This window comes from Anolis sagrei, chromosome 12 (assembly GCF_037176765.1).
Source record: "Anolis sagrei isolate rAnoSag1 chromosome 12, rAnoSag1.mat, whole genome shotgun sequence".
Classification (NCBI taxonomy): domain Eukaryota; kingdom Metazoa; phylum Chordata; class Lepidosauria; order Squamata; family Dactyloidae; genus Anolis; species Anolis sagrei.
This window is the reverse complement of record NC_090032.1, coordinates 20,708,200-20,731,836: the sequence shown is the minus strand read 5'-3', so window position 1 is coordinate 20,731,836 and position 23,637 is coordinate 20,708,200. Positions and strand designations below refer to the sequence as shown.

Sequence of the window (23,637 nt, the reverse complement as noted above, 5' to 3'; positions counted from 1 at the left end):
CTTTAGGAGATTCCTTGGAGCTACTGACCACACAAACCTTTCTATTTGCCAAGAAAATGGGTTTGGGGAGGATGGACCATGGATGATGGCATTTACAGTACTTTCAACCACTGCGACTTCCACCAATGACAGACCTGGACCAACCTGGACCAAACTTGGCACACAGATATGACCCTCCCACATGACCCACTATGCATCCTGGTGTGGTTTGGGAGAGGATGGACCATGGATGATGGGATTTGCAGTACCTTCGCCCGCTTCCAGAGACAACTGTGACCCCCACGGATGATGGGCCTGGACCAAACTTGGCACACAGACACCCCCCCCCCCCAATAACTCAAGATGGACCACGTATGATGGGACTTGAAGTACCTTCACTCACTTCCCAAGACCACTGTAACCCTCATCCAATGATTGATCAAGACCAAACTTGGCACACAGACACACCCCCCCCCCATAACTCAAGACGGACCACGGATTATGGGACTTGAAGTACCTTCACTCACTTCCCAAGACCGCTGCGACCCTCATCCAATTTTTTCGTGTCATCAGCAACCATTGTTTTACAATTCTAACAGAGCAAAACAAGCACAGAGATTAAAATGAAAAAGAAAAAAAAAGAAAAAAAAACCACACAGATTTTGTAAATTTGGTATTTGGTTAAATGTCCTTTGACCAGTATCTGGCCACTTGGAGTGCCTCTGGGGTTGCCGCAAGAAGGTCCTCCATCGTGCATGTGGCAGGGCTCAGGGTGCATTGCAGCAGGTGGTCAGTGGTTTGTTCTTCTCCGCACTCGCATGCCGAGGATTCCACCCTGTAGCCCCATTTCTTAAGATTGGCTCTGCATCTCGTGGTGCCAGAGCGCAATCTGTTCAGCGCCTTCCAAGTCGCCCAGTCTTCTGAGTGCCCAGGGGGGAGTCTCTCATCTGGTATCACCCATGAATTGAGGTGCTGGGTTTGGGCCTGCCACTTTTGGACTCTCGCTTGCTGGGGTGTTCCAGCGAGTGTCTCTGTAGTTCTAAGAAAACTATGTCTTGATTTAAGTCGTTGACGTGCTGGCTGATACCCAAACAGGGGATGAGCTGGAGATGTCTCTGCCTTGGTCCTTTCACTATTGGCTGCTACTTCCCGGCGGATGTCAGGTGGTGCAATACCGGCTAAGCAGTGTAATTTCTCCAGTGGTGTGGGTCGCAGACACCCCGTGATAATGCGGCATGTCTCATTAAGAGCCACATCCACTGTTTTAGTGTGATGAGATGTGTTCCACACTGGGCATGCATACTCAGCAGCAGAGTAGCATAGCGCAAGGGCAGATGTCTTCACTGTGTCTGGTTGTGATCCCCAGGTTGTGCCAGTCAGCTTTCGTATGATGTTGTTTCTAGCGCCCACTTTTTGTTTGATGTTCAGGCAGTGCTTCTTGTAGGTCAGAGCACGGTCCAGAGTGACTCCTCCCAGGTATTTGGGTGCGCTGCAATGCTCCAGTGGGATTCCTTCCCAGGTAATCCTCAGAGCTCGGGATGCTTGTCTCATCCAATGATTGATCAAGACCAAACTTGGCACACAGACACCCCCCAATAACCCAAGATGAACCACGGATGATGGGACTTGAAGTACCTTCACTCACTTCCCAAGACCGCTGCGACCCTCATCCAATGATTGATCAAGACCAAACTTGGCACACAGACCCCCCCCAATAACCCAAGATGAACCACGGATGATGGGACTTGAAGTACCTTCACTCACTTCCCAAGACCGCTGCGACCCTCATCCAATGATTGATCAAGACCAAACTTGGCACACAGACACCCCCCCCCCTATAACCCAAGATGGACCACGGATGATGGGACTTGAAGTACCTTCACTCACTTCCCAAGACCGCTGCGACCCTCATCCAATGATTGATCAAGACCAAACTTGGCACACAGACACCCCCCCCCCATAACCCAAGATGGATCACGGATGATGGGACTTGAAGTACCTTCACTCACTTCCCAAGACCGCTGCGACCCTCATCCAATGATTGATCAAGACCAAACTTGGCACACAGACACCCCCCCCCCCAATAACCCAAGATGGATCACGGATGATGGGACTTGAAGTACCTTCACTCACTTCCCAAGACCGCTGCGACCCCTCATCCAATGATTGATCAAGACCAAACTTGGCACACAGACACCCCCCCCCCCCCATAACCCAAGATGGACCACGGATGATGGGACTTGAAGTACCTTCACTCACTTCCCAAGACCGCTGCGACCCTCATCCAATGATTGATCAAGACCAAACTTGGCACACAGACACCCCCCCCCATGAACCCAAGATGGATCACGGATGATGGGACTTGAAGTACCTTCACTCACTTCCCAAGACCGCTGCGACCCTCATCCAATGATGATCAAGACCAAACTTGGCACACAGACACCCCCCCCCCCCCATAACCCAAGATGGATCACGGATTATGGGACTTGAAGTACCTTCACTCACTTCCCAAGACCGCTACGACCCTCATCCAATGATTGATCAAGACCAAACTTGGCACACAGACACCCCCCCCCCATAACCCAAGATGGACCACGGATGATGGGACTTGAGTACCTTCACTCACTTCCAAGACCGCTGCGACCCTCATCCAATGATTGATCAAGACCAAACTTGGCACACAGACACCCCCCCCCCAAATAACTCAAGATGGACCACGGATGATGGGACTTGAAGTACCTTCACTCACTTCCCAAGACCGTTGCGACCCTCATCCAATGATTGATCAAGACCAAACTTGGCACACAGACACCCCCCCCCCCATAACCCAAGATGGACCACGGATGATGGGACTTGAAGTACCTTCACTCACTTCCCAAGACCGCTGCGACTCCCTCATCCAATGATTGATCAAGACCAAACTTGGCACACAGACACCACCCCCCCATACCCAAGATGGATCACGGATGATGGGACTTGAAGTACCTTCACTCACTTCCCAAAGACCGCTGCGACCCTCATCCAATGATTGATCAAGACCAAACTTGGCACACAGACACCCCCCCCCCCATAACCCAAGATGGACCACGGATGATGGGACTTGAAGTACCTTCACTCACTTCCCAAGACCGCTGCGACCCTCATCCAATGATTGATCAAGACCAAACTTGGCACACAGACACCCCCCCCCCCATAACCCAAGATGGATCACGGATTATGGGACTTGAAGTACCTTCACTCACTTCCCAAGACCGCTACGACCCTCATCCAATGATTGATCAAGACCAAACTTGGCACACAGACACCCCCCCCCCATAACCAAGATGGACCACGGATGATGGGACTTGAAGTACCTTCACTCACTTCCCAAGACCGCTGCGACCCTCATCAATGATTGATCAAGACCAAACTTGGCACACAGACACCCCCCCCCCCCAAATAACTCAAGATGGACCACGGATGATGGGACTTGAAGTACCTTCACTCACTTCCCAAGACCGCTGCGACTCTCATCCAATGATTGATCAAGACCAAACTTGGCACACAGACACCCCCCCCCATAACCCAAGATGGACCACGGATTATGGGACTTGAAGTACCTTCACTCACTTCCCAAGACCGCTGCGACCCTCATCCAATGATTGATCAAGACCAAACTTGGCACACAGAGCCCCCATGACCCACTCTACATCCTGGGGGTGTTTGGAGGACGATGGATCATGGACGATGGGACCCGCATTACCTTTACTAACTTCCTGAGAGCACTGCGAGCCACATAAATAACAGATAAAGATCAACCTTGACACACAATGCCTTTCTGAGGATAGACCACAGATGATGGGACTTGCAGTACCTTGACTCACTTTCTGAGACCACTGCCACCCTCATCCAATGACTGATCAAGACCAAACTTGGCATACAGAGCCCTCATGACCCACTCTACATCCTGGTGCGGTTTGGAGGAAGATGGACCACGGATGATGGGACTTGAAGTACCTTCACTCACTTCCCAAGACCGCTGTGACCCTCATCCAATGACTGATCAAGACCAAACTTGGCATACAGAGCCCTCATGACCCACTCTACATCCTGGTGCAGTTTGGAGGAGGATAGACCACAGATGATGGGACTTGAAGTACCTTCACTCACTTCCCAAGACCGCTGTGACCCTCATCCAATGATTGATCAAGACCAAACTTGGCACATAGAGCCCCCATGACTCGCTCTACATCCTGGTGCAGTTTGGAGGAGGATAGACCACAGATGATGGGACTTGCAGTACTTTGACTCACTTTCTGAGCCCACTGCCACCCTCATCCAATGACTGATTAAGACCAAACTTGGCATACAGAGCCCTCATGACCCACTCTACATCCTGGTGCGGTTTGGAGGAAGATGGACCACGGATGATGGGACTTGAAGTACCTTCACTCACTTCCCAAGACCGCTGTGACCCTCATCCAATGACTGATCAAGACCAAACTTGGCATACAGAGCCCTCATGACCCACTCTACATCCTGGTGCAGTTTGGAGGAGGATAGACCACAGATGATGGGACTTGAAGTACCTTCACTCACTTCCCAAGACCGCTGTGACCCTCATCCAATGATTGATCAAGACCAAACTTGGCACATAGAGCCCCCATGACTCGCTCTACATCCTGGTGCAGTTTGGAGGAGGATAGACCACAGATGATGGGACTTGCAGTACTTTGACTCACTTTCTGAGCCCACTGCCACCCTCATCCAATGACTGATTAAGACCAAACTTGGCATACAGAGCCCTCATGACCCACTCTACATCCTGGTGCAGTTTGGAGAAGGATGGACCACAGATGATGGGACTGCAGTACCTGAACTCACTTTCTGAGACCATTGTGAACCATATAAATAACTAATAAAGACCAACCTTGGCACACAATTCCTTTCTCAAATAACCCGGGCAGCGCCGGGTCCCCACATACACATACACAATATAATATATTATATCGAGTAATAAATAAGAAGAAAGGCGCTCACCTGGGCGAATGGGCATGCCCCAATCCCGACCGGCCGGTCCCAAAGTCCCTGCCGCCATAGAGATGCCAGACCACCGAGATCTCCCGCATCATCACCCGGCTCTCGGGCACCGGGAAGCGGGAGGGGGCCTTCAGCAGGTCGGTGCTGCCCAGCGGCCGGGAAAAGTGTCCCTCCTGGATGCGGACCGGACCCTCCAGCAGCTTCGTCACCACCGGCTCCCCGTCCCGAGGCTGCAAAGGGCAACAGCAAACCACCGATGAAACCCCCAAGAGCCCTTTCATTCCATGTCATACTTCTGAGATATATTATATACACACACATACACAATATATTATATTAGATCTTCTGTTGTGTTTTTCAGTGTTTTTATGAGCAATAGTCACTTGTTCAGTGAGTCAGTATTACATATTACTATATTGTTCTATACCATTTTATTGTAATATTATTAGTAATATTACATGTAATATAAAATATATAATTATAATATCATATTAGTATTATATTGCATTAATTATAATATTATATATATATATATACACATATATACATAAATATATAATATATATAATATATATAATATATATATTATATATTATATAATTATTATAATATATATTATATATTATATTATATTATATAATTATAATATATAATTTATATATATATATAATGTATGTATATATGTATGTATTATATATATATATATATATTATATATATATAATACATATATATATATAATATATATATATATATGTATTATATATATGTATATATACATATATATATGTAATATATATATATATATATGGAGCCCCCGGTGGCGCAGTGGGTTAAAGCACTGAGCTGCTGAGCTTGTTGATCAAAAGGTCGCAGGTTCGATTCCGGGGAGCGGTGTGAGCTTCCGCTGTCAGCCCTAGCTTCTGCCAACCTAGCAGTTTGAAAATATGCAAATGTGAGTAGATCAATAGGTACCGCTCCGGCGGGAAGGTAACGGCGCTCCATGCAGTCATGCCGGCCACATGACCTTGGAGGTGTCTATGGACAACGCTGGCTCTTTGGCTTAGAAATGGAGATGAGCACCACACCCCAGAGTCAGACATGACTGGACTTAATGTCAGGGGACTACCTTTACCTTTACCTATATATATATATATATATATACACACACACACATATAATATTGTGTATTATATATACACACATATTATATACACACACATACACAATATACTATACTATATCTTCTGCTGTGTTTTTCAGTGTTTTTATGAGCAATAGTCACTCGTTCAGTGAGCCAGTATTACATATTACTATATTATACTATACCATTTTATTGTAATATTATTAGTAATATTACATGTAATATAAAATATATAATTATAATATATTAGTATTATATTGCATTAATTATAATATTATATATATATAAATATATATACACACATATATTATTGTGTATGTGTGTGTGTATATATATATATACACACACACACACACACACACACACACATACACAATATATTATATTATATCTTCTGCTTTGTTTTTCTGTGTTTTTATGAGTGATGGTCACTTGTTGGCCTGATTGGTGTCTTGTGCCCAAATTTTGTGTGAATTTGTCCAGTGGTTTTTGAGTTATGTTAATCCCACAAACAAACATTACATTTTTATTTATATTGATGTATTTATTTATTTATGACATTTATATGCCACCCTTCTCACCCCAGAGGGGATTCAGAGCGGCTTACAAGATATGTATATATATATACATACACACACATACACATACACACACAATCTATTATATTGTTAGTATAGTACAATATCAGTATTATATATTACTATATTGCACTATACCATTATATTGTAATATTATTAGTAATTTAGTAATATTACATGTAATATAAAATATATAATTATAATATATTAGTATTATATTGCATTACATTATAATATTATATATATATCCACACACACACACACACAATATATTATAATACATTATATTATATTACCAGCTGTCCCTGTTGCTGTGGCCCAGTCTGTGTATATGAAGAGACTTTTAAAGTCTCTTCCGCTGTGTTTTTGAGTGTTTTTATGAGTGATGGTCACTCGTTGGCCCGAGAGGTGTCTTGTGTCCAAATTTGGTGTCAATTTGTCCGGTGGTTTTTGAGTTCTGTCAATCCCACAAATGCACATAACATTTTTATTTATATAGATTATATGAATCCATATCAGGCATGGGAAAACTATTTGGCCAACATAAACCCAACAGCATTTCAGTAGAAAACCGTCCATCCCTGTGCTCCCTCCGGCCTTACCGGGATCCCGGTGCCGGGGGCGTCCAAGATGCAGAAGTCGTCGGTGGCCTCGCTCTCGCCTTCGCTGTCCTCTGAAGGGCTGAAGTCTAGTCCTTCTCCCGCTGGGGCCGGCGGTGGGGCTGGAGCCTTGCCCTTGGCCCCGTTCTCTCCGGGGAAAAGATACACCGAGACGGGAGAGGGTTGCCGCCGGAGCCCAGGCTCCCCTGAGGAATAAGAGGGGACACACTGAGACACGGGGAGACCCTCCCCAATGGAAGAAAGGCAGGCACCATTTGGGATCTCACCCGCCTCATAGGAAACCTGCTACAAAACAGGAGCTTTTTTGTTGAGTTCCAGGGCCAGAGAAGCAGATGGCGGAAACAGAAGAACGGCCTGCCTCAGGGGAGCGTGCTTACTCCATCCATGTTCAACATCGACACAAAATGACCAGCCACTGCCAGAAGGGACAGAGCTTCATCTATGCTAATGATCGTGCCATCACCACTCAAGGAAATCAGCTACCGAACAGGAGCTTTTTTGTTGAGTTCCAGGGACAGAGAAGCAGATGGCGGAAACAGAACGGCCTGCCTCAGGGGAGCGTGCTCGCTCCATCCATGTTCAACATCTACACAAATGACCGGCCACTGCCAGAAAGGACAGAGAGCTCCATCTATGCTGATGATCGTGCCATCACCACTCAAGGAAATCAGCTACCAAACAGGAACTTTTTTGTTGAGTTCCAGAGACAGAGAAGCAGATGGCGGAAACAGAAGAACGGCCTGCCTCAGGGGAGCGTGCTTGCTCCATCCATGTTCAACATCTACACAAATGACCGGCCACTGCCAGAAGGGACAGAGCTTCATCTATGCTAATGATCATGCCATCACCACTCAAGGAAATCAGCTACCGAACAGGAGCTTTTTTGTTGAGTTCCAGAGACAGAGAAGCAGATGGCGGAAACGGAAGAACGGCCTGCCTCAGGGGAGCGTGCTTCCTCCATCCATGTTCAACATCTACACAAATGACCAGCCACTGCCAGAAGGGACAGAGCTTCATCTATGCTAATGATCATGCCATCACCACTCAAGGAAATCAGCTACCGAACAGGAGCTTTTTTGTTGAGTTCCAGAGACAGAGAAGCAGATGGCGGAAACGGAAGAACGGCCTGCCTCAGGGGAGCGTGCTTGCTCCATCCATGTTCAACATTGACACAAATAACCAGCCACTGCCAGAAGGGACAGAGAGCTTCATCTATGCTGATTATCGTGCCTCTGGCACCACGAGATGCAAAGCCAATCTTAAGAAATGGGGCCACCAAGTGGAATCCACGACATACGAGTGTGGAGAAGAGCAAACCACTGACCACCTGCTGCAATGCACCCTGAGCTCTGCCACATGCACAAGGGAGTACCTTCTTGCAGCAACACCAGAAGTACTCCAAGGGGCCAGAGACTGGTCAAAGGACATTTAACCAACTACCAAACTTGTAAATTTTGTGTTTTGTCTGTTTGTTTGTTTGTTTTGTTCTGTTAGAAATGTAATACAATGGTCTGGTTGCCCCTGACACGATAAATAAATAAAACCATTTGGGATTACAATGCCCAGCATTCTCAGGACCCCAAAAGTACTACCTAGGCTGGCTAAGGAAATGACTGGTCCAGAAGAATCATCGAGTTGGAAGAGACTTCGTGGGCCATCCAGTCCAACCCCATTCTGCCAGGAAGCAGGAAAAATCACATTCAAAGCCACCCCAACAGATGGCCATCCAGCCTCTGTTTCAAAGCCTCCAAAGAAGGAGCTTCCACCACTTCCTTTTTGGATTTAGGGTTTTCCAGGCTATCTGGCCATTTTCCCAGAAGCACTCTCTCCTGATGTTTCACCCACATCTATGGCAGGCATCCTCAGAGGTTGTGAGGTCTGTTGGAAACTGGGCAAATGGGGTTTGGATATCTGTGGAATGGTGTCCAGGGTGGGAGAAAGAACTCTTGTCTGTTGGAGGCAAGTGTGAATGTTGCCATTGGTCAGCTTGATTAGCACTGAATGGCCTTGCAGCTTCAAAGCCTGGCTGCTTCCTGCCTGAGGGGATCCTATATATATATATATATACCTGTGGAATGATGTCCAGGGTGGGAGAAAGAACTCTTGTCCGCTGGAGGGAAGTGTTAATGTTGTCATTGGTCAGCTTGATTAGCACTGAATGGCCTTGCAGCTTCAAAGCCTGGCTGCTTCCTGCCTGAGGGAATCATATATATATTTATACCTGTGGAATGGTGTCCAGGGTGGGAGAAAGAACTCTTGTCCGCTGGAGGCAAGTGTGAATGTTGCCATTGGTCAGCTTGATTCGCACTGAATGGCCTTGCAGCTTCAAAGCCTGGCTGCTTCCTGCATGAGGGGCTCCTATATATATTTATATATCTGTGGAATGATGCCCAGGGTGGGAGAAAGGACTCTTGTCTGCTAGAGGCAAGTGTGAATGTTGCCATTCGCCAGCTTGATTAGCACTGAATGGCCTTGCAGCTTCAAAGCCTGCCTGCTTCCTGCCTGAGGGAATCCTATATATATATATACCTGTGGAATGATGTCCAGGGTGGGAGAAAGAACTCTTGTCTGGTGGCAAGTGTTAACGTTGCCATTGGCCAGCTTGATTAGCACTGAATGGCCTTGCAGCTTCAAAGCCTGGCTGCTTCCTGCCTGGGGAAATCCTTTGTTGAGAAGTGTTAGCTGGCCATGATTGTTTCTTGTCTGGCGTTCTCCTGTTTCTGAGTGGTGTTCTTTAATTACTATCTTAATTCTGGCGGCACAAGGGTTTAACCCATTGCACCACCAGGGAGGTGTTAGCTGGCCCTGGTTGTTTCCTGTCTGGAATTCCCGTTTTTGTTTTTTTGGATTTTTTTAGTGTTGCTCATTGTTTACTATTTTGATTTTAGAGATTTTTTTTTAATACTGGGAGCCAGATTGTGTTAATTTTCATGGTTTCCTCCTTTGTGTTGACATTATCCTTGTGGATTTCAATGGCTTCTCTGTGTAGCCTGACGTGGTGGTTGTGAGCGTGGTCCAGCATTTCTGTGTTCTCAAATAATATGCTGTGTCCATCAGGTGCTCTTGAACAGAAAATTTGGAAATTCCAGACAGGAAACAACCAGGGCCAGCGATCACCTCCCAACAAAGGATTCCCCCAGGCAGGAGGTGGTTCTTGAACAGAAAATTTGGAAATTCCCGACAGGAACCAACCAGGGCCAGCGATCACCTCCCAACAAAGGATTCCCCCAGGCAGGAGGTGGTTCTTGAACAGAAAATTTGGAAATTCCAGAGAGGAACCAACCAGGGCCAGCGATCACCTCCCAACAAAGGATTCCCCCAGGCAGGAAACAGCCAGGCTTTGAAACTGCAAAGCCATTCAATGCTTTAGAACTACAGAGTGGTCATGCTCGCCAAGATAACGGGGCCGATGATCCATTTTAGGGGAGAGAATATTCCTCTCTGTCCTGTCCTTACCGGTTTCTCCGGCCGGCTCGTGGAGGCCGCGCTCCGAGTCCATGAGGGCATCGGTGAGGTCGCGCTGGTTGATGGCCGCCGTCTCGGCCGGAGGACACGGGGGCAGCGAGGCCGGGCTCTCCGACAACTGAAAGAGAAGGATTTTTTTGATGTTTTACTATCCTTGCGGGAGGCTTCTCTCATGTCCCCGCATGCGGAGCTGGAGCTGACAGATGGGAGCTCATCCACGCTCTACCCGGATTCAAAGGGTTTAACCCACTGCGCCACCGGGGGTTCCTATTATATTATACGAGCTGTCCCCTACCACATGTTGCTGTGGCCCAGTCTGGGTAGATGTGTTTTGTGTGTGTATATGTATGTGTATATATTTGTGTATAAGTATATATATGTTGTATGTGTATATATATCTTGTAACTTGTTCTGGGTCCCCTTTGGGGTGAGAAGGGCGACATTGCACCAGGATTGTGGTGAGTGTCAGCTGCATTAAGATCACTCTGACCAAGTCACGAGTTCGAAGCCAGCCCGGGTTGGAGTGGGTTCCCAACCAATTGTGTGTAGCCTGTTGTCGACCTTTGCAACCCGAAAGACAGTTGCATCTGTCAAGTTGGAAAATTAGGTACCACCTTAAAGTGTGGGGAGGCTAAATTAACTGATTTATGAGGCCATAAAGAAGACTCCAGCAAAACATTCCAGCGGGGAAGCATGCGGGGAATGCGGAAGTGCTTCATCAGCAGGGAAGCATGCGGGGAATGCGGAAGTGCTTCATCAGCGGGGAAGCATGCGGGGAATGCGGAAGTGCTTCATCAGCGGGGAAGCATGCGGGGAATGTGGAAGTGCTTCATCAGCGGGGAAGCATGCGGGGAATGCGGAAGTGCTTCATCAGCAGGGAAGCATGCGGGGAATGCGGAAGTGCTTCATCAGCGGGGAAGCATGCGGGGAATGCGGAAGTGTTTCATCAGCAGGGAAGCATGCGGGGAATGCGGAAGTGCTTCATCAGCGGGGAAGCATGCGGGGAATGCGGAAGTGCTTCATCAGCGGGGAAGCATGCGGGGAATGCGGAAGTGTTTCATCAGCAGGGAAGCATGCGGGGAATGCGGAAGTGCTTCATCAGCGGGGAAGCATGCGGGGAATGCGGAAGTGTTTCATCAGCGGGGAAGCATGCGGGGAATGCGGAAGTGCTTCATCAGCGGGGAAGCATGCGGGGAATGCGGAAGTGCTTCATCAGCGGGGAAGCATGCGGGGAATGCGGAAGTGTTTCATCAGCAGGGAAGCATGCGGGGAATGCGGAAGTGCTTCATCAGCGGGGAAGCATGCGGGGAATGTGGAAGTGCTTCATCAGCGGGGAAGCATGCGGGGAATGCGGAAGTGCTTCATCAGCAGGGAAGCATGCGGGGAATGCGGAAGTGCTTCATCAGCGGGGAAGCATGCGGGGAATGCGGAAGTGCTTCATCAGCAGGGAAGCATGCGGGGAATGCGGAAGTGCTTCATCAGCGGGGAAGCATGCGGGGAATGCGGAAGTGCTTCATCAGCGGGGAAGCATGCGGGGAATGCGGAAGTGCTTCATCAGCGGGGAAGCATGCGGGGAATGCGGAAGTGCTTCATCAGCGGGGAAGCATGCGGGGAATGCGGAAGTGCTTCATCAGCAGGGAAGCATGCGGGGAATGCGGAAGTGCTTCATCAGCGGGGAAGCATGCGGGGAATGCGGAAGTGCTTCATCAGCGGGGAAGCATGCGGGGAATGCGGAAGTGCTTCATCAGCGGGGAAGCATGCGGGGAATGCGGAAGTGCTTCATCAGCGGGGAAGCATGCGGGGAATGCGGAAGTGCTTCATCAACGGGGAAGCATGCGGGGAATGTGGAAGTGCTTCATCAGTGGGGAAGCATGCGGGGAATGCGGAAGTGCTTCATCAGCGTCGCAGATGCTTTAGATGTGGGGAGTGATGTCAATGAGTTTCAAGATGGCAATTGTTTGGTCAATGATATTGATGCAGAGAATGACCAGGAGACTCCTGTGCAAAGTGTAGTTTCCCATGAGAATGCCCCTGAAGGGTGTGGGGATAATGGTGTGCTCCCTGAATTGCTACCAGAGAATTCCCAGGATTTGGGGCTTGAAAACAACTCGGCACTTGGCCCAGCTGCAGAAAATAATGAGCAAACAGATAGACGGAGGGAGATTAGTCAAAATAGACGAGCCGAAGAGTGGCTTCGCCGTTCTGCCAGGCTCCAACAGAAAAAGATAAGGGAATCTCAACTAAAGAGAAACCAATTTCGGAGTGCTTGGGATAGCTTAACGAGGGGAAAAAGTTCCAAGTACGGGAAATGTAGCCAGGTGAAGCATAGTTTGGAATCAAGTTAAGTTCTCTTCCTTGTTTCATGGAAGCCTTGCTTGGAAGATTCATGCTTGTTTCATCATTTTGATTCTTGGATTTGATGATTGCATACTCATGCCTTGGATTAATATTTCCTGGTTTTCTGGATTTTATTAGATAAGTTTTTATGGACTGTGCTGAACTTTACCCTGGACTATTTTGTTCCTGCTTATCTTCTTACCTAATTGGATTTGCCTATTTCTTTAAAATGCTTTCTACTTTGCTGCTTTTTTGCTGAACTTTACCCTGGACTATATCTATGCCTGGATTGTCCTTCTTTAGTGATTCCTAGGAGCCCCTGGTAGCGCAGTGGGTTAAAGCCCTGTGCCGGCAGGACTGAAGACTGACAGGTCGCAGGTTCGAATCCGGGGAGAGGCGGATGAGCTCCCTCTATCAGCTCCAGCTCTTCATGCGGGGACATGAGAGAAGCCTCCCACAAGGATGATAAAAACATAAAATCATCCAGGCATCCCCTGGGCAACGTCCTTGCAGACGGCCAATTCTCTCACACCAGGAGTCACTCCTGACATGACAAAAAAAAAAAAAAACCAAAACAACAACAACAACAACAAAAACCCTGGACTATTTTGTTCCTGCTTATCTTCTTACCTAATTGGATTTGCCTATTTCTTTAAAATGCTTTCTACTTTGCTGCTTTTTTGCTGAACTTTACCCTGGACTATTTTGTTCCTGCTTATCGTCTTACCTAATTGGATTTGCCTATTTCTTTAAAATGCTTTCTACTTTGCTGCTTTTTTGCTGAACTTTACCCTGGACTATTTTGTTCCTGCTTATCTTCTTACCTAATTGGATTTGCCTATTTCTTTAAAATGCTTTCTACTTTGCTGCTTTTTTGCTGAACTTTACCCTGGACTATTTTGTTCCTGCTTATCGTCTTACCTAATTGGATTTGCCTATTTCTTTAAAATGCTTTCTACTTTGCTGCTTTTTTGCTGAACTTTACCCTGGACTATTTTGTTCCTGCTTATCGTCTTACCTAATTGGATTTGCCTATTTCTTTAAAATGCTTTCTACTTTGCTGCTTTTTTGCTGAACTTTACCCTGGACTATTTTGTTCCTGCTTATCTTCTTACATAATTGGATTTACCTATTTCTTTAAAGTGCTTTCTACTTTGCTGCTTTTTAATTATCTTCAACAAAAGGATTGTTTTTCCTAATTCAACGGTATGGTGTTTAAAGTCAGAGGGTTTTTCCTGTCTTGGAGTGAAACACTCCCAGACAAGGACATTGCTTTGTAAACTGACTAGTTCTTCCCCTCTGCTCTATGCACTCACCTGCACCTTCTGGCCTGCGATCTCAGTAGGGCTGTCATGCCGGGGCGGCGGGTGCAAATCGCCATTGTTCACAACGTATTGGATGAGGTTGGCCAGAGCCGCGCAGGAGTCCGCACACGTGTGGACGTGCACTACGTTGTTGGAGCAGCGCAGCTCAAAGAGTGGTCGGGTCTAGAATAGAAAAGGATAGAATACCATTATTATTATTATTTTGAATTGATTTTTATTGATAAAATTTAAAAAGAAAATAAGAAAATCATTTTACATCAAAAGTGGGTGAACATTTTCTTTTTTTTAAGTAGTAAAGAAAGAAAGGAAGAGAAAAATAGAGAAAGAAAAAGAAGAAAAATAAAAAATAAAAATAAAAAGGTGTTGTTGACTTCCATCTAGTCTTTGGTGGTCTTTGCATCTTTCTTCCTTCCAATCACACTTATATTGAGACTAACATTATTGTCGCTATACATCATACAATGAAATTAAATGCCATCCCCAGTGTCAAGAGGCCACCAATTTGTAACGATGCCACCAATTTGTAAATGTTTTGTAAAGGAGCCACCACTTTGTAAGAGCTTACTAAATTGATAACACAAGTAATAGCTTGTAATATTCATTTGGTCTTTCTTCAGTGTGTAGCGCGGCTTGACTTGAAAGTATTTGTAACAGAGACTTGGTTTAGAAGAAACTGTAACAAGTTTATTGAAATATAGAAGAAGCTTAATGGTTTCAATGTTTCTTAACTCTTGGAGGCACGTATCTTTAATACATTTCACAAAACAACTCTTGAGAGAACTGTTCCTTCTACTACACAGATTTTAGCTTATTTTCCTTCAAAATATGTTTCTTTCTTTAACAGATTATTTCAGGTACAAGATTGTTCTTTCCTTATTTCTGTTGCAGTAGATTCATATTAGGGTTCTCTCACCCCTTCTACTCATACACTAACTACTAACCTAAATAAGTCAACTGACCTATCACAGGCTAAAAGCCTAAACCTTCCTGATTCTTAACACAACAGAATCAGCCTTTCCCTGTAGTTCTCTAACTACAGATTGCCTTCCTGATTCTCACTACAGTAGAACCGGCCTTTCCTGCAGCTCACAGAGTGCAGACTAATCGTTTAAAAATGGCTGCCCTGCCAAGTAGCAGTTGAAGCAAGTGAAAAGTGTGTGTGTGTGTGTGTGTGCATGTATATATGTGTGTGTGCGCACACACACACTTCACTTGCTTCATTGCCAACAAAACCTCTAAAGACGCCAGCCACAGAAGCGGGTAAACGTCAGGAGAGAATGCTACTGAACATGTTCATACAGCCTGAAAAACTCACAGCAACCCAATCTAGAGCTTCTCCGTGGAAGAAGATCCCTAGTCACTCTTCTACTGGAGGGACAAGGAGGAGATGTTGTATCCAGGACAATGGCTGACCATCCCACAAAGAACTCACCAGCTTCTCGGTGGTGGCCCCCTTCCAAGTGGTGATCACTAACTCCAAGAGGTCCACGTCCACAACGCAAATGTAGTCTGAAACCATGAGAAGAAAACATTCAAGTTTGGCATCAGAGTTTGTGCTTGGCTCGTTCCCATGTCCCGGGATGTACTTCTCACCCTCCGATGAATGGGATGGGTATGACCGCTTTCTACCTAGGGCTACTTCCCCCATTGTGTTTTTCTGGTCCAGACAACACAAATCTGGATCGAAACGGAGTAAAACAAAACTCGCAAATGAAGGGGAGCTCCTCCTTAAGCAGAATTACCTTTCCTCAAGTCCCCGGTCTCGGTGTCACATTTATTTGAGAGGTATAGGGCAGAGTCGTCCAGAATGAACCTAGAACCGGAGCAAAAGGGCTGGTTAGTATCCGTTCTGCTTCTCATCGAGCAGACGTTGGAAACACAGGCTCTCTGTTCAAGCCAATTTCCAGCTTTTTTTGCGTTATCACCGATCCCAACGTGCAGCAATTGCTCTAAATTGCCAAACTCTCGCAATTGCGTAACTCTCCCAAGAAATCTCCAGGAAGGACGGACTCACCGGAGGAGGAAGACCGAGGTGTCCACAATGATGTTGCTGGAGAGGGTGAAGGTCTCGGCGGTGATGAGGACACGGATGGGCAAGTAGAGAGGCCTGCCGACAGAAAAGATGCAACTCTAGGAAGCGTAACAGCGTAACAGCAAAACACACGGAACTTTGTTACCGCTGGCCATTTACCGGTCCCTCGGATTTATCGTATGATGGGCTTATATCTAAACGGTAGGCATGGTTAGGTACCGTCGGAATCTTCGTAATTCGGAATAAAGTCGGAAAAATTACCTTTTGGAAGCAATTTTGAAGTTTTTAAGAAAACCAGAAGTTCCTTTGCCCTTCAGAAGCTTTTTCCGCCATTTTTGTTACGACTCATGAAGTGAGACGGAAATTAATCAGTTTTCCCCCACTTCTGGTCCCTGGCGTTGGTTCAAACCAGAGAAGACCGATTTAAAGCCAGAGAAGCCAGTTTTAAACCAAAGAAGGAAGGAATTTCCTCCACTTGTTTTTTCCCGCTTCTGGTCCCTGGCCTCGGCTCAAGCCAGAGAAGCTAAGATTAAAGCCAGAGAAGCCAGTTTTAAACCTGGGAAGGGAGGAATTTCCTGGCCTCAGCACAAGCCAGAGAAGCCAGTTTTAAAGCCAGAGAAGCCAGTTTTAAACCTGGGAAGGGAGGAATTTCCTGGCCTCGGCACAAGCCAGAGAAGCCAGTTTTAAAGCCAGAGAAGCCAGTTTTAAACCTGGGAAGGGAGGAATTTCCTGGCCTCGGCACAAGCCAGAGAAGCCAGTTTTAAAGCCAGAGAAGCCAGTTTTAAACCTGGGAAGGGAGGAATTTCCTGGCCTCGGCACAAGCCAGAGAAGCCAGTTTTAAAGCCAGAGAAGCCAGTTTTAAACCTGGGAAGGAAGGAATTTCCTGGCCTCGGCTCAAGCCAGAGAAGCCAGTTTTAAAGCCAGAGAAAGAAGGAATTTCCTAGCCTCAGCTCAAGCCAGAGAAGCCAGTTTTAAAGCCAGAGAAGCCAGTTTTAAACCAGAGAAGAAAGGAATTTCCTCCGCTTGCTTTCCCCCCTCTTCTGGTCCCTGGCCTCAACTCAAGCCAGAGAAGACAGTTTTAAACCTGAGAAGGAAGGAATTTCCTGACCTCGGCTCTAGCCAGAGAAGCCAGTTTTAAAGCCAGAGAAGCCAGTTTTAAACCAGAGAAGGAAGGAATTTCCTGGCCTCGGCTCAAGCCAGAGAAGCCAGTTTTAAAGCCAGAGAAAGAAGGAATTTCCTAGCCTCAGCTCAAGCCAGAGAAGCCAGTTTTAAACCAGAGAAGGAAGGAATTTCCTCCACTTGCTTTACCCCCTCTTCTGATCCCTGGCCTTGGCTCAAGCCAGAGAAGCCAGTTTTAAACCAGGGAAGGAAGGAATTTCCTGGCCTCGGCTCAAGCCAGAGAAGCCAGTTTTAAACCAGGGAAGGAAGGAATTTCCTGACCTCGGCTCAAGCCAGAGAAGCCAGTTTTAAAGCCAGAGAAGCCAGTTTCAAACCAGAGAAGGAAGGAATTTCCTGACCTCGGCTCAAGCCAGAGAAGCCAGTTTTAAACCAGAGAAGGAAGGAATTTCCTCCACTTGCTTTACCCCCTCTTCTGATCCCTGGCCTTGGCTCAAGCCAGAGAATCCAGTTTTAAACCAGGGAAGGAAGGAATTTCCTGGCCTTGGTTCAAGCCAGAGAAGCCAGTTTTAAACCAGGGAAGGAAGGAATTTCCTGGCCTCGGCTCAAGCCAGAGAAGCCAGTTTTAAAGCCAGAGAAGCCAGTTTTAAAGCCAGAGAAGGAAAGAATTTCCTCTGCTTGCTTTCCCCCCTGGCCTCAACTCAAGCCAGAGAAGCCAGTTTTAAAGCCAGAGAAGCCAGTTTTAAAGCCAGAGAAGGAAAGAATTTCCTCTGCTTGCTTTCCCCCCTGGCCTCAACTCAAGCCAGAGAAGCCAGTTTTAAACCAGAGAAGGAAGGAATTTCCTATTCTCGGCTCAAGCCAGAGAAGCCAGTTTTAAACCAGAGAAGGAAAGAATTTCCTCCACTTGCTTCCCCCCTCTTCTGGTCTTTGGCTTCAACTCAAGCCAGAGAATCCAGTTTTAAACCAGAGACGGAAGGAATTTCCTGGCCTCGGCTCAAGCCAGAGAAGCCAGTTTTAAACCAGAGAAGAAGGAATTTCCTGGCCTCAACTCAAACCAGAGAAGCCAGTTTTAAAGCCAGAGAAGCCAGTTTTAAACCAGAGAAGGAAGGAATTTCCTCCACTTGCTTTCCCCCCTCTTCTGGTCCCTGGCCTCGGCTCAAGCCAGAGAAGCCAGTTTTAAACCAGAGAAGGAAGGAATTTCCTATTCTCGGCTCAAGCCAGAGAAGCCAGTTTTAAACCAGAGAAGGAAGGAATTTCCTGACCTCGGCTCAAGCCAGAGAAGCCAGTTTTAAACCAGAGAAGGAAGGAATTTCCTCTACTTGCTTTCCCCCCTCTTCTGATCCCTGGCCTTGGCTCAAGCCAGAGAAGCCAGTTTTAAACCAGAGAAGGAAGGAATTTCCTATTCTCGGCTCAAGCCAGAGAAGCCAGTTTTAAACCAGAGAAGGAAGGAATTTCCTGACCTCGGCTCAAGCCAGAGAAGCCAGTTTTAAACCAGAGAAGGAAGGAATTTCCTCCACTTGCTTTCCCCCCTCTTCTGATCCCTGGCCTTGGCTCAAGCCAGAGAAGCCAGTTTTAAAGCCAGAGAAGCCAGTTTTAAAGCCAGAGAAGGAAAGAATTTCCTCTGCTTGCTTTCCCCCCTGGCCTCAACTCAAGCCAGAGAAGCCAGTTTTAAACCAGAGAAGGAAGGAATTTCCTATTCTCGGCTCATGCCAGAGAAGCCAGTTTTAAACCAGAGAAGGAAAGAATTTCCTCCACTTGCTTCCCCCCTCTTCTGGTCTTTGGCTTCAACTCAAGCCAGAGAATCCAGTTTTAAACCAGAGACGGAAGGAATTTCCTGGCCTCGGCTCAAGCCAGAGAAGCCAGTTTTAAAGCCAGAGAAGTCAGTTTTAAACCAGAGGAGGAAAGAGTTTCCTGGCCTCGGCTCAAGCCAGAGAAGCCAGTTTTAAACCAGAGAAGAAGGAATTTCCTGGCCTCAACTCAAACCAGAGAAGCCAGTTTTAAAGCCAGAGAAGCCAGTTTTAAACCAGAGAAGGAAGGAATTTCCTCCACTTGCTTTCCCCCCGCTTCTGGAGTAAAACAACTACTTTCAAAGTAAAGACCACCCAATGAAACAGGAAATAACACTTTCAAACCATTAACCAAAGAATTCAGAAGTCTCTGAAGTTTTTAAAAAATTTGAACATTTTTTTTCTGTGAAAATCGGAACTGACTTTAGAATCGAACCACCATTGCCCCCGACATCCAAAACGAGAACCATTTTTGGGGTGGGGGATCAACCCTTCACTGATCACGGATTGGGCCAAGTCTCCCACGTCCCTGTACCTGTAATCCACGGCACAGCTGAAGAGGTGAGTGTGCAAGACTGTGATGATGGTGGGTGGCACGAAACCAAGGATTGGGTCGTCCAGGACGTCTAAGAAATCAATCATCTAACGAGGAAAAGATTGGAAAAAGTCAATTTTTAATTGCACAAAATGCAAAAGGTTGTGGGCGAACTACAACTCCCATCATGCCAGGCTGACCCCCCTGAAACTCCATCACTCCTTCAAGTTTGTTATGCTGGGAAAGTTTGCTCTGGATGCATCATCGGTAGGATCTGGCTGCAGGGTAAACTACAACTCCCACTATGGTGAGTCAGTCCCCTCAAACCCCTCCAGTAGGTTGAGTCAGTCATGGGGGTTTTGTGTGCCAAGTTTGGTCCAGGTCCATCATCGGTGGACTTCACAGTTTCCCTGGTAATGGGTGAACTACAACTCCCAGAAAGGAAGGTCAGTTCCTCCCAAACTCCTCCAGTAATCAATTTTCAGCATATCAGGTCTGTGTGCCAAGTTTGGTCCAGATCCATCGGTGTTGGCAGGGATCTTGGATAGTTTTACACTGGGATGTCTGTGGTGGAGGACACACATGATATCTAGGATGGAATTACCCCTGAATGAAAGCCTTCCCTTGGGTGGTAGGCAGTATGGTGTTGGTGGAGGACGTTGGCAGGGATTTTGGACATGTTTACACTGGGATGTCTGTGGTGGAGGACACACATGATATCTAGGATGGAATTACCCCTGAATGAAAGCCTTCCCTTGAGTGGTGGGCAGTATGGTGTTGGCGGAGGACGTTGGCAGGGATCTTGGACATGTTTACACTGGGATGTCTGTGGTGGAGGAAACGCATGAACTCTAGGATGGAATTGTCCCTGTATGAAAGCCTTCCCTTGGGTGGTGGGCAGTATGGTGTTGGTGGAGGACGTTGTCAGGGATCTTGGACATGTTCACACTGGGATGTCTGTGGTGGAGGAAACACATGAACTCTAGGATGGAATTATCCCTGAATGAAAGCCTTCCCATGGGTGGTGGGCAGTATGGTGTTGGTGGAGGATGTTGGCAGGGATCTTGGACATGTTTACACTGGGATGTCTGTGGTGGAGGAAACACATGAACTCTAGGATGGAATTATCCCTGAATGAAAGCCTTCCCTTGGGTGGTGGGCAGTATGGTGTTGGTGGAGGACATTGGCAGGGCTCTTGGACATGTTTACACTGGGATGTCTGTGGTGGAGGAAACACAAGAACTCTAGTATGGAATTATCCCTGTAGCAAAGCCTTCCCTTGGGTGGTGGGCAGTATGGTGTTGGTGGAGGACATTGGCAGGGATCTTGGACATGTTTACACTGGGATGTCTGTGGTGGAGGAAACACAAGAACTCTAGGATGGAATTGTCCTTGTATGAAAGCCTTCCCTTGGGTGGTGGGCAGTATGGTGTTGGTGGAGGACGCTGGCAAGGCTCTTGGACATGTTTACACTGGGATGTCTGTGGTGGAGGAAACACATGCAATCTAGGATGGAATTGTCCCTGTAGCAAAGCCTTCCCTTGGGTGGTGGGCAGTATGGTGTTGGTGGAGGACGTTGGCAGGGATTTTGGATAGTTTTACACTGGGATGTCTGTGGTGGAGGAAACACAAGAACTCTAGTATGGAATTGTCCCTGTAGCAAAGCCTTCCCTTGGGTGGTGGGCAGTATGGTGTTGGTGGAGGACGTTGGCAAGGCTCTTGGACATGTTTACACTGGGATGTCTGTGGTGGAGGAAACACAAGAACTCTAGTATGGAATTGTCCCTGTAGCAAAGCCTTCCCTTGAGTGGTGGGCAGTATGGTGTTGGTGGAGGACGTTGGCAAGGCTCTTGGACATGTTTACACTGGGATGTCTGTGGTGGAGGAAACACATGAACTCTCGGATGGAATTGTTCCTGTAGGAAAGCCTTCCCTTGGGTGGTGGGCAGTATGGTGTTGGTGGAGGACGCTGGCAAGGCTCTTGGACATGCTCTTACCTGCGAATACCAGCTCTGGTGGGCCAACGCCATGTAATGCCGCATAGTGGCACCTTCTAGCCGTAACGTCACCAAGAACTCCTGTCAACGGAGAAGCAAGAGGCTTAGCGTTCCTTCCAATCTTGTGTTGCATCGACACAACAATGTTGAACATTTACACAAATGACCAGCCACTCCTAGAAGGGACGGAGAGTTTCATCTATGCTGACGATCGTGCCATCACCACTCAAGCAGGGAGCTTTGAAATGGGCAAAGAGAATCTCTCTGAAACTTTAGGTGCTCTTAGTGCCTATTACAAGGAAAACCCGATTCCTAATCTATCTATGCTGACGATCATGCCATCACCACTCAAGCAGGGAGCCTTGAAATGGTTGAACAGAAACTCTCTGAAGCTTTAGGTGCTCTTACTGCCTATTACAAGGAAAACCATCCGATTCCTAATCTATCTATGCTGACGATTGTGCCATCAACACCCAAGCAGAGAGCTTTGAATTGGTTGAACAGAAACTCTCTGAAGCTTTAGGTGCTCTTAGTGTCTATTACAAGGAAAACCATCTGATTCCTAATCCATCTATGCTGACGATCATGCCATCACCACTCAAGCAGGGAGCCTTGAAATGGTTGAACAGAAACTCTCTGAAGTTTTCGGTGCTCTTACTGCCTATTACAAGGAAAACCATCTGATTCCTAATCCATCTATGCTGACGATCATGCCATCACCACTCAAGCAGGGAGCCTTGAAATGGTTGAACAGAAACTCTCTGAAGCTTTCGGTGCTCTTACTGCCTATTACAAGGAAAACCATCTGATTCCTAATCTATCTATGCTGACGATCATGCCATCACCACTCAAGCAGAGAGCTTTGAATTGGTTGAATAGAAGCTCTCTGAAGCTTTCGGTGCTCTTACTGCCTATTACAAGGAAAACCATCTGATTCCTAATCCATCTATGCTGACGATCATGCCATCACCACTCAAGCAGGGAGCCTTGAAATGGTTGAACAGAAACTCTCAGAAGCTTTCGGTGCTCTTACTGCCTATTACAGGGAAAACTAGCTTAATGTATTTTTTAATGTTGTTGACTTGTTTATTTTAATTGTTGTGCTTTAACTGTTTCTTTGTCGGCATCTCAATTTGCTTTTGGCATGCTAAATAAATAAACAACAAGGGAGAAGACGGGAAGAGAAGGAGCATATGATTAGCTCATGGTTTAAGTCAACTTCGGCCCTCCAGGCGTTTTGGACTTCAACTCCCACAATCCCCAACAGTTGGTGAAAACGTAACGGGATACCTTGATGTTCTTCTCCAAGTCCAGGTTGATCTGGATGGCCAGGGAGAGCATTTTGTGGGGGCCTTCCTTCTTGCTCCCCAAAGGCCAGGCAACGGTGCCTTCCTGGGAGGCGTAAATGGTGGGGTGCAGCCCTTCGGGAGGTAGGAAGCTGGGGATCTCCAAGTGCTCAGCCATGAGGTAGTCCTCCACGACGGCTGTAGGGAAGGACCGCAGAGAAAGCATCTCGGGTTATTACGCTACTTGTAGTGGATTCCCTAACTGTTAGGCCATTTTGGAAAGCCTTCCCTTGGGTGGTGGGCAGTGTGGTGTTGGTGGAGGACATTGGCAGGGCTCTTGGACATGTTTACACTGGGATGTCTGTGGGGGAGGAAACACATACAATCTAGGAGGGAATTTTCCCCGTATGAAAGCCTT

At 46.9% G+C, this 23,637-nt stretch overlaps 1 protein-coding gene across 1 annotated transcript in view; it reads right to left on the bottom strand.

Annotated features, from left to right (window-relative positions):
* Positions 1-23,637, bottom strand: part of ATG2A (autophagy related 2A) — a 104,331-nt gene that overhangs the window by 21,530 nt on the left and 59,164 nt on the right. Inside the window, exons 22-31 of the mRNA XM_067472551.1 lie at positions 23,224-23,417; positions 21,934-22,014; positions 19,937-20,043; positions 16,481-16,573; positions 16,209-16,279; positions 15,899-15,975; positions 14,458-14,628; positions 10,796-10,922; positions 7,322-7,524; positions 4,999-5,228 (exon numbers count right to left, since the gene is read on the bottom strand). Of these exons, the coding sequence (XP_067328652.1) occupies positions 4,999-5,228; positions 7,322-7,524; positions 10,796-10,922; positions 14,458-14,628; positions 15,899-15,975; positions 16,209-16,279; positions 16,481-16,573; positions 19,937-20,043; positions 21,934-22,014; positions 23,224-23,417 (1,354 nt within the window). The remainder of the gene's footprint in view (positions 1-4,998; positions 5,229-7,321; positions 7,525-10,795; positions 10,923-14,457; positions 14,629-15,898; positions 15,976-16,208; positions 16,280-16,480; positions 16,574-19,936; positions 20,044-21,933; positions 22,015-23,223; positions 23,418-23,637) is intronic.